The 12,212-nt window shown below is 38.1% G+C and overlaps 1 protein-coding gene across 1 annotated transcript in view; it reads left to right on the top strand.

The window, feature by feature from the left end:
* The window catches only part of LOC126457670 (succinate--CoA ligase [ADP-forming] subunit beta, mitochondrial), an 87,809-nt gene that overhangs the window by 11,701 nt on the left and 63,896 nt on the right, over positions 1-12,212 (top strand). The window contains exon 5 of the mRNA XM_050094171.1: positions 2,987-3,148. Within this exon, the coding sequence (XP_049950128.1) occupies positions 2,987-3,148 (162 nt within the window). The remainder of the gene's footprint in view (positions 1-2,986; positions 3,149-12,212) is intronic.

Genomic DNA, 12,212 nt, shown 5'->3' with positions numbered 1-12,212 from the left:
AAGTATTTCTTAATCCAAGCTTATGCTCTGTTATTGCTCTGTTGAAAGAACATTACATCCTAATTTTCCTTTATCGTCCTTCTGTTGTGTGTTACTGTAAATTGGTGACACAAATTCTGTAAGTTGTTAGCTAATGTAAAGCTGTATACACACTGCCACTTAAAGATGTTTTTGTTGTGAACATGTTTCCAGTTTTGTTTCTTGTTTAGGTGTTTATGCTTACCGGCAATAACCTTTCTCATAGTGTATTCACATTGTCTGCCACATTATGTCTAGTGGCAATGACAGTGTGTTCATATGTGATACAAAACTATTAATGCTCAAAGGTTCAAGCAGCTGAAGAGAACAGTGACAGCTTTGGTGGATGGAAACATACTGTAGAAGTAGCGGAATAACCTGTTACAAGAAGTAAATATGAAAGGCAGCATTGATTTTTGTAACTTTGCAAAAAGTCATCCTTAAATTGTGAAATTCTGACAAAATGGACCATAATTTGTTTAAAAGAAAATAAACAAATTTTAGGAAAGAAGTTCGTCATTCCGAGACTTGCTGTCTGTCTCCTTTGTTTTGGGCAATGGGAAATTCATTACACAGCCTTAGATATTTTTCGCATTTTGAAGAAAGCAGTGTCTTGTATAGTACCTGAAGTTTGTGGATTAGTTATGGGAGTCCTGAAGGATGATTTAACAGTAACTGAATGTCAAAAAATTCATTTAATGTGAGATGTGAGTACTGCCGAATCTGTGTAATAGGTAATGGTTGCAGAATATTGACAAGGTTTTTTTGTGCTGAAGAATGGAAAAACTGATAGGTGACCTCAGGGGAAATCAGTTTGGGTTCCAGGTGAGTTTAGGAACATTTGAGCCAATACAAACTCTCAGACAACATTAGTTGATGACAGCAAAACGTAGCTTTTGTAAATTTACAGAGAGATTTTGATGGTATTCCCAGGGCTTCAGTCTTCAAAATCTTGAAGGTAGCAGGGAGCAAAAGGTTGTTTACAAACTGTGTAGAAACCATACAGCAGTTAAGAGCGAAGGATATCAAAGTGAAAGCTGTAGTTGAGGAGGGAGTGACGTGGGCTTGTAGCGTATCCCGGAAGTTACTCAGTCAGTACATTAAGCAAGCTGTGATGGAACCAAGGAGAAATGTTGAAAGGGAACTGAAGTTCAGAAGAAGATATAAAAACTTCAAGGTTTGCCAGTAACATTGTAATTCCGTCAAACAATCTGGAAGAGCGAATGATTGGAATGGATGTTGTCTTGGAAAGAGATAAGAAGAGGAACAGTGACAAAATTAAAACAAGTATAATGGAATATAATAGAATTGTAGCAAGTAATGCTAAGTGAATTAGGATAGGAAATTACATTAGAGGTAGTAGACTAGTTTTGCTATTTGGGCAGAAAATAATTGTGATGGCTGAATTAGAGAATATGGAATGCAGACTGACAATAACAAGAAAAGTGTTTCTGGAAAAGAGGAATTTGTTAATATTGTGTATCAGTTTAAGTATTAGGAAGTTTTTTGTGAAGGTGTCAGGAGTGCAGTGTTACACGAAATTGAAATACGAATGGTAAACAAATCAGACAAGAAAAGAATAAAAGCTTTTGAGAGGGGATGTTGCACAGAGATTTGCTGATTGGTAGATTGAATAAGTAGTGAGGAGCTATTGACACTAATTTGGTACAAGTCATTTTTGGCTCAGCTTGACTAAAAGAAGGAATTGGTTGATAGGGCACATCCTGAAACATGAAGAAATCAATTTGATAATTGAGGCAAGTCTCTCTCTCTCTCTCTCTCTCTCTCTCTCTCTCTCTCTCTCTCTCTCTCTGTGTGTGTGTGTGTGTGTGTGTGTGTGTGTGTGTGTGTGTGTGTGTGTGTTCCACTTGATAGATAAGCATGGAGAGCTGCATCAAAGTAGTTTTTGGATGAAGACCACAATAAAACCATAATTGTCTAGGGCTCGAATGGGTGCAGGAAATACATTTAGTGTTATGGCTTTGGTTTTCGGTGTCTTCCAAAAAGCCGTTATTTAAACCTGAGTTGGCAAGAACAATTGCCTGTACAACGGTCTCTTCCTAATTTCTTAGAAGTGCAGAAGCAAGCAGCCAATGTACACCAGAAGGAAGCTTTGATTTATATGAGCTGCTTAAATGTGAGATGATCTGAGGCACATGGAGACAAGATGACAAGGCATCTGTTTTTTACTGTGCCCCAGAAGATGCATGGAAGACAAATTCCAGAATAGTGTGCAAATTACTTTTTGAGCTTGCAAGGAAGTGCACTATAGCAAAATAATTGTTGATGAATGTTTCTGTGAAGTATAAAATAAAAATAAAGGCAAACAAATATGAGTTTGTGTACTACTTTGTCCAGTGTCTTTTGCTTCATTAGGTTACCCAGAAACCAGGAGCACTGAAAACCAAACCGTGTAAGCTTGTATAGCGACCATGCCACTGCCTGTGCTCTTGCTCCTCCGCAACTTCCTCTTCTCCGTTAGTATTGCACTAAAAGTGACTGAATCTTCTTTATTCTTTTGCTGTTGGTGCTGGACATGACAACAGTTTTCTACAAAGTGTCATGTTTTTTGTTATTCTTACAGTCCTTTCTTCATACTATCCATTGGCAATTCTCTGCTTTATATAACACAGTCAACTTTACAATCTCCCACATTGTCCACTCCATTATCAGACTGTTAATGAAACAAGCATAATATTTGCAGACAGTATAAACATAAAACAGTGCCATGCAGCAGTGATGTGCAGTATCTAGCCAGGAACATTCAATTTTTTCCCTTGATCTGTACTGCCTGTGCCACAGATAGCACAACTGAAATTTTTAGATACACGTTTGCAACATTTTGTGAGACAGTGACCAATAAGTAGGTGCTGAAACTGTATTGGAGGTGCATTGCAAGTTTAGTGTGTACTGGGCTTAAGAATAAATGATTGTGATAAGAATTCTTCATGGTTTCATCCTTTTTCAGGATTATCGAAGGAACGAGCTGAAAGAATAGCAGAGAGTGTTGGTTTGGGGGATAAGAAAGAAGAAACAGCTGAGATTTTGCTGCGCCTCTACAAGCTATTTATAAGCAAAGATGCCGTACTGATTGAAGTAAATCCTTATGCTGAGGATGCCAGTGGTAATTGTAAGTATTTTAGTTATTACACTCAATGGCAAGTGTCTCCAGCCTATTCCACCAACTGAAATCGTTCATTGATCTTGTAAGTTTGGATAGGTGTTCTTCCAGTTCTTAATTTACTATAATCAGATGCTGCAGTTGCTTCAGAGTATTTTATGTTATTACGTTTCTTTCACTATTAATCCTTTAATTGTGAAAGTAGCAAATTTGCATCATACCAATGCTGTGCAAATAATGAGAAAGTTAACTGTTTGTTAATGCCAGTGCTGATAGATGCTGCTTCTTCATGAAACTGCAAACATTTCAGACAGGTGCTGCATTTTTCTGAGAGTTTAAAGTACCTCTGAAGCACCACAATTTTTTATTTTTATCTTTCATCTAGAAAGTTATTCAGGCATTAAGGAGCTAATGTGGAAATTACAATAAATGGACAGTTGAGAATGAAGTCATTAGACCATTGAATTAACTATTATTAACAACTGATTAAATACCTTCACAGATCTCCATTGTCAGTTTCATCCCACTGGAAAATGAGGCATGTTCAGAGACTCACTAAACATCTTGGTGAAATTACCCAACTGCATTGTTCTATAGGTTACTTGCTTTATCACAGGCTTTGTGTGCAAGAAAATCAACTCTGTGAAGAATAGTTTTATATCGTTTGTGTTGTTTTCCAAATATTTAGCAGTTCTGGTATGCCACCTGTATATTATATTTGTGTTACTTAAAATTAGCAATACAAACAAGACATTGCCATCTTTTCATCAGTAAAAGTGAGGAGTTGAAATTTGAAAATACAATAAACTGAATCAAATGAAGCAGTAAGTACTATTAACCCTAACACACTAAATGAGGAGAATGTTACATGTTACTAAAACCTCATTTTATTCAAAGAAAGTCATAATTTATAGTTTATGCACTCGTTAATCAAAATTAAAAGGTCTACGATGGTATGTCAAATACAAAACAAGTACAAAATGCCACGTTTCACACCATATACTGATATGAGATTGGCAGGAACCACGAATTGTTACCAGCTGCAAATATAAATTTTATGAGGGTTTAGTAACTGAGGATTAAGTAAACCTGTCACCAGAGCAAGAAACTTCGCATCCATAACAGTGAAAAATAATAAATATTTGGGTGACTCAAGAAGCATAGACCAATTGGTGTGCTGTAGTGGTAAGTCACTGGACTTGTAAGCTATGGGGTAGCTGTTCAGTTCCTTGTCTGCTATTCAGATTTAGATTTTTTGCATTATTGTGACTGCCTATAGCAGATTCCAGGATGGTTGCATTGAAAAAGCACAGATGATGTCCTTCCCAAACTAGAGCTTGTGTTCAATCTTTAATGATTTCATCATTAATGCAATGTTGAATCCTAATCTTCCTTCCTTCCTTCCTTCCTTCCTTCCTTCCACCCTTTCTTTGATCAGTCAAGGAGCATTGTGACCTGCCTGTGACATTCTGTGATTCGAGATGGGTCTTAGTCAGAAGCCACCATCCTGTGTGCAATCTTATTTCCGTAGTGTCCTTGATGATAGTCCCAGAATCCTTTGGTGTGATATCTCCTTTTTGTCTTGAAAGGCAGATGTATGGCCATTGATACTGTGATCTGCCACCTCGACTTGTCGATATATTGCAAACACACACTTGCATTGAGTACTCCATGCGTTGTTGTGCGGAGTTCTGTTGGGTCTATGCTATTTTGTTCAAATTCACAATGATGTACGAGAGTGGTGTGAAAAGTTCTCAGAATCACGTCGGGAGGTCAGTGCTAGCACAAGTTGTTCGTGTGATATTCATTGTACTGGTGCATGTAGATATGTGCCATGCCAGTGCACTTGGAAGAGAGCTGTGGCAGTGATGTGGCTCTGTTGTTTCCGTGTAGTGATTTGTGAAGATGGAAAAAATAGAGATTTCGTAAAGAAAGGTATGAAAGCAAAGGACATATATGCAGATTTCCAGAATACACTGTGGGACTCTGCTGCTTCAGATTCAACTGTTGCCAAGCGGACAAATTAATTTAAATTTGGTTGGAAGAGCTTAATGATCCGCACTGTGGTCGGCCAAGATGTAGCGATACTCCAGAAATCATTGCAAAAGTGCACAAAATGGTCATGGAGGATTGCCGATTGGAAGTGCGTGAAATTGTTCGCACTTGTCAGATGTCATCTGGAAGGGTATACCACATTTTAACTGAAGCATTAGAAATGAAAAAATTATCTGCAAGATGGGTGCCGCAACTCTTGACACTGGATCAAAACTGCACGAGAATGGACATATTGGAACACTGTTTGTGGCCCATTTTAGGAGAAATGAACAAGATTTTTTTTGTGCTGGTTGGTGCCCACAGATCAAACTTGAATGCACTTCTATACCCCAGAGACAAAACAGTCAAAGCAGTGGAAACATGCTGATTCTCTGCCACCAAGGAAAGCAAAGACAATTCCTTTGGTGGGAAAGGTCATGGCACCAGTGATTAGCGTTCTGGGATGCAAAGTGGATTCTGTTTGTAGATTATCTCCCCACTGGGCAAGCAATTGCAGGAGAATACTATGCTAACCTCCCGGACAAATTGCAACAAAAGGTATGCGGAAAAAGACAAGGTTTAGCAAGGAAGAGAGTCATCTTTCATCAAGACAGTGCACATCCGCACACGTGTCATTGCCATGGCAAAATTACACTAACTAAGGTATGAATTGTTGCCACACCTGCCTTACTCATCTGATATGGCTCCGTCAGACTTCCATCCCTTCAAAACTGAAAATTTTTCTTTGTGGACGAAGAGTCACTTCAAACGAAGAATTTATAGCCGTAGTTTACAACTATTTTGCAGGCCTGGAGGAAACTCATTTTCGAGATGGCATCAAGGCACTGGAACATCGTTGGACCAAGAGCATTAATCTGCAAGGAGACTACATTAAAAAATAAAAAGTTTCGCTGTTGTAAGTACTTTTTTTCTATTCTGCACTGAGAACTTTTCGAACCTCCATCGTACACTCAATGTGGTTGATATGTCACTACATACCCTCAAACGTCTCCATCCCATATCACCTGGAGCACCACCCTCCTAATGCATGCATTGGCCCACCTCATGCGACTACAGTGGCTGCAGGCCCAGTAACTGGACCATCTGAATATCAGTGTTGTTTAGGTCCCTGAAACATCAGTGTAAAGTGTCTATCTTACAAAGCTGATATCCTGCAAAAAAATAATTGGAGGAATTTTGCCAAGAAACCACCATCATTGGTTCTTAACAAGTAAATTGTAATGTCAATTTCTTTCTGATTGAACTGTTTTGCAACACTGTTGCTACTACATTTGTTAAGAACAAAAGCATTTTGAAATTTAACATAAAATTAATTGCACATGAATTAATTTGACATGCTTTTGTTTGCACTGGCTTCATTAAGTATTACAAATTCTCAAAAGAAAACAAAATTAAATAAAATTTATGCTGTTTTTTATTGCTCACTTCCTAGTGGACTGTGTGTGTACTTCAGTTATTTTACAAATTCACCTGTTCTGTTTTGAGAAGAATTTAAAGATTTAGTAAAGAAAAATGCTACAATCTTTAATCATTAGCATAGTGCTGATGAGATGAACTTAAATATTAGCGCTGTGACATGACAGTATCACAGCCACTAGAAATATAAATGAGGGATTGACTATAATGACTTTGGCTAGTGGTAAGGAACCCATTCCTTGCTCCTTAGTCAATTTACATGTTCCTTTTAGCACACATCTAGTACATGGAATTACCCATAGTGTCTAAACACATTAACCCCTCCCCTCCCCACCCTGCTACTTTGTTGCATGGAACTAAAGGTAAGTCTGTACCCATGCATGAAAAGTACATCTGATGTTACATCAATGCTGCCGATAAAACGCGAAGCGTTCATTCACACACATGCCTTCTGGTCTTCAAAACATGTACAGCTTGTCACTTCACAGCTCACGCAGTGCACAGACAAAGTGATTTCACTAAGAAAGAAGGTAAAATGTAGCAGTTTTATGCAAAGATCATAAATTTTAATTGGCAATATGAACTGAACTGTGTGTGTTTTTACACCAGAAATAAGGATGACCACAACAGAATAAATGTGATAAGTGGGAAGCTAAATATGCTGTGTGGTGAGAGTTTAGGCTGCATACAATAGTGGAGGAAATCTAAACAGTGTTTGCTGTACTGTTGAGTAACATGTCACTGAGACCTTGAAAAGAACTGATGCTGGCAATGACTGTCTGTCTGTGTAGTAGTTGGTAACTTTTTGAAAAAAGTAACTGCTTTTCTCTTCGGTGTTTTGCTTAATTAATTTCTACTGCACAAGGCCTCACACACATTAATAATCAATGATTATGATTGTTCACCCTAATTTAATTTGGAAACTAGTATTCAACTCTGAGGCATTATATTCAAAGGAATATCAAGCTAATTCTCTCCTCGCATCAGCTCATTCGTTTTTTTTTCCCCACCCACAATGATAATCTTGTTCTGCACGCGCGTGCGCATTCATGCACACAAAGGCGCGCGCATGCGCGCACGCCTGCGCGCAATGGACATTACTTATTTCTTTTTAGCACTTCACATCATCATAGTTTGCTGCCTATGTGTGCAGTGTGATCGCGCACGCCTGCGCGCAATGGACATTACTTATTTCTTTTTAGCACTTCACATCATCATAGTTTGCTGCCTATGTGTGCAGTGTGATGTGTGCTTTCTGATATCTAGCCACACCTGATCTCTCAGATGATATATAAAACATTATACAGCTTAATTTTGAGACTTCTGTTGCAGTGTACAGTTTCCTAACAAATAAAGACTAAAGTAATGCTAACCTGTCCCAAAAATAAAATATAGTGAGCTATTGTCACTACTTGCATGTTGAAAATTATGATTACTGTGACGCAGTGACATACATATAATTTCTCACCCCAAAACATAGTATGGAATACAAACAAGCTAATATCTGGTCTGGTTGTGCTCCTGACTCACCATTACATAATCACACAAAACCTAAAAATCGTATAAAATTATCCTTTTCGAAATATTGTACCTAAAGACATCGAACAGCAAAGTGAACAAATCTTGTAAAACACTTTAAATGAGTAAGAGTTATTTTGCAGGTCTGATCCATAATGCCGATTTACTCGCAATGCAGCACTATCACAGCAAATGAAAGGTAGCTGTAAGACAAAATGAACAGAATCTTATTGACTTTTACATTCAAGGTGACTCAATCACATTGCAGTCATATGCTGTCATACTTCATTGGTCATAAATAATTGGAACAAGGCCATCTACATAACTGTAACGGAAAAAAAGATAATTCTGCTGTAAAAGTTCCCACATGCAATACAATGTGTAATTGTTCTTTATGAAATTTTGAGCCAATAATAATGTAAATGAATTTTTCAGATTGTTGATCGCCAAACCGATGGCTCAGGACTCTAGCTTGTAATTCAAGACAGAGAAAGACTTAAGTTTGGGATAAAATATTTCACATGGACTTAAACACCTCTAAAATTCATTTGAAACACTATGTTCTCAATTATAATCTGTATGAAGTTACTGAGCAGTTCTTAATGGAAGTGTAGCAGTTTTCCAGCATGTTACCATAGCTGTTGACTTGCAGAAAGGTGTTCCCACCACCTCCAACTTCGTCATTGAGCAATTTCATACTTCCTTAATCATGATGCATTCCCTTAAGTAATGGTATGGGGCTATTCTCCACAAGTGTAATCTTCTTGATTTTGTCCATTTACAAATGTTCAGCACTCCGTCTGTCCGCTTGCCTTCCTTGCTAACCACATTCCTACTGCCTTGTGACCATAATGCAACAAAGTTATTTCCAAGTGCTATAATGCCCTATTGGCCATTCACAAAATAAATATTTACAAAAATTTCCAATATAAAAAGCTTTCATTGTTATACACTAAAGAACAAAGAAACTGGTACACCTGTCTAATACTGTGTAGGGCCCCCGTGAGCATGTAGAAGTGTCGCAACACGAAGTGGTATGGACTCGACTAATGTTTGAAGTAGGGCTGGAGGGAACTGACACCATGAATCCTGCAGTGCTGTCCATAAATCTCTAAGAATATGAAGGAGTGGAGATCTCTTCTGAACAGCACATTGCAGATATGCTCAATCATGTTCATATCTAGGGAGTTTGGTGGCCAGTAGAAGTGTTTAAACTCCGAATAATATTCCTGGAGCCACTCTGTAGCAGTTCTGGATGTGTGGGGTGTCACATTGTCCTGCTGGAATTGCCCAGGTCTGTCGGAATGTACAATGGACTTGAATGGATGCACGTGATCAGACAGGATACTTACGTACGTGTCACCTGGCAGTCATAGCTAGACTTATCCGGAGTCCCATATCACTCCAACTGCACATTCCCCCACACCATTACAGAGCCTCCAACAGTTTGAACAGTCCCTTGCTGACATGGGTCCATGGATTCATGAAGTTGGCTCCATACCTGTACATGTCCATCCATTTGATACAATTTGAAGTGAGATTCGTCCAACCAGGCAACATGTTTCCAATCATCAACAGTCCAATGTCTGTGTTGACAAGGTTAGGCAAGACATACAGTTTTGAGTCATGCAGTCATCAAGGGTACACGAGTGGGCCTTCGGCTCTGAAAGGCAATACTGATGATAGTTCATTGAATGGTTCACATGCTGTCACTTGTTGATGGCCCAGCATTCAAATCTGCAGCAATTTGCAGAAGAGTTGGACTTTTGTCATATTGAACGAATTTCTTCAGTCATTGTCAGTCCTTTTCTTGCAGGATTTTTTTCTAGCCACAGCGATGTCTGAGATTCGATGTTTTACTGTGTTTCTGACATTCACAGTACACTCATGAAATGGTCGTACGAGAAAATCCCCACTTCATCCTTGCCTCGGAGATGCTGTGTACCATTTCTTGTGCATTGACTTTAACTCCACATTCAAACTCCCATCAATCTTGATAACCTGCCATTACAGCAGCAGTAACCAATCTAACAACCAGACACTTGTTGTCTTATATAGACGTTGCTGAACACAGCGCTGTATTCTGCCTGTTTGCGTATCTTTGTATTTGAATACACATGCCTATTCCAGTTTCTTTGGTGCTTCAGTGTATTTCTGACACAAATGACTCTGCGTGTATAAACATTAAACGAAATCTGAATTTGTTACTTAAACTTATGTATTTCAAATGTTTATGTATATGGCCAACAGTTGACACCACAGAGTTCTCAACTTGTATATATGCACTGCCAATAAAGCAACTATAGTTTATAAAAAATAAAATATCTATGTGTATAGTCTTAGTATTACAGACTTTACCATTTTGTTTTAGTTAGACTATGTCGAGTGCTTTAAAGAACTTGTAAATGGGCACTTATTGTCATTGGTAAATATGTCCAACAAATGCCATGGAAAAAATTGCCCTGGGAATCCTAACTGGCTTTTACAAAAATCATTGAAAATATCTCTTGATTGGTTTCATGATTAATTTGTACTAAAAGTCAAAGAAAGTACCTCACATATATACTGATTCAGTTAAACTCTGTTGTTGGACAACACTGCATCTCACCCCATGGAAGTTTGGTTAAAAAGGAAGAAAAGTTGAGATAATTCTCCCACCTATCATTAGCTTAATTAAGTCCATTAACAAAAGATGTTTTGAACACTTGATATGAAGCTGTCTGCATCTATTTCTTCAGTAAATGTTCCTGAAACGCAGTGACACCTGACCTTTGCAAGAACATATAAATGCTGAAAGCATCAAGCTTGTTATATATTGAGCAACTGAGTTTTCAAAAACAGTTAAAGCAACCACCCTAAAATCTTTGTGGGATTTTGATGACCTCTGGAGAAATGGAACTCTAAACTTGACAGTCACCAATAACTCTTTCGAATTTAGCAAACAGTGTGTCTGATCTTAGATGATTTGTAGTGTTTGTTTGCATTAAATTGTAACACTGTACTGTGTTGAGATTTATCAAAAACATTCGTTTAGTGAAGAGTTGGGTGTGTGAATTTCAATGTCATGGAGAAGGCTCAGTGCTTTGAGAACATAAAAAGACAGCAGTGTGAGAGAGACAGACCACCACACATTTGGAGACCATGTCCAATAATTATGTAACTTTTGTTTCAGAATTTGCTACTTGACTCCCTTAGGTAAAGACATGCTCAAAATGAAAGGTTGTTTTTAACAGCTCAACACTTTATTGAGCTTGGTTCCATTGGAGGTGGTATGTTCTTGCCAATCCACAGGTCTTAGATAAATTATTCCATCCAGTCATTTATAAAGGGATCTATAGTTTTATGTGTATTTGGAACCATGTTGCAACTAGACATGTTCCACACATAGAAATCATTATGGGAGGAAAAATAAATGATAGGACAGCAAATATCTCTTAGGACTGAAGGGAGATTGAAATCTCAACCCTTGCATTTTTTGTGTGGCTCTTTACATCCGAATAATTCTGAGAAATGACAGACCTATAAACGGTAGCTCTCTGTGATTTTTATATTTTGTGTCCTTGACCTTTGTTAAAGTCTTGGTAAAAGGTGTAAAACTTTGCTTCCGCCGTTTACCAATAGGTGGCAACAACGGTAAGTAGCGGTCGAAAGAAACAGATTACAGACGTCAGGCAGTTAGCTTGGACCTCGGTCAATATAACCTCATTCAAGCATTAGTCGATTTTTGTCTGCATCATAAAGTTGTTCTTGATTGAAAATGTCAGTTTACGAGCCTAATTCTTGTCATTTGTGGGAGGTGCTATTGTTTTGTTTCAGTATGAAGAAACCAGTGGCTGAGTCTCATCGAATGCTTTCAAGTAGGCATGTTAAGGACACTAATAGTGAAAGAACGTGTTGCAAGTGGTTTCAACGCTTCAAGAACGGTGCTTTTAATGTCGTAGACCAGCATTGTGGTGGAATAGAGAATGTTTCTCATTGCAGAATTGGAGACATTGCTGAGTAAAGACTCGCATCGAACTCAAGAGGAATTGGCACGATTAGTGGGTGTGACACAGCAAGCCATTTCAAAATGTCTTAAGGCTAT

The sequence above is a fragment of the Schistocerca serialis genome, chromosome 2 (genome assembly GCF_023864345.2).
Source record: "Schistocerca serialis cubense isolate TAMUIC-IGC-003099 chromosome 2, iqSchSeri2.2, whole genome shotgun sequence".
In the NCBI taxonomy this organism is placed as follows: domain Eukaryota; kingdom Metazoa; phylum Arthropoda; class Insecta; order Orthoptera; family Acrididae; genus Schistocerca; species Schistocerca serialis.
The sequence above is the reverse complement of the archived record's forward strand: the minus strand, read 5'-3'. Positions and strand labels throughout refer to the sequence as shown.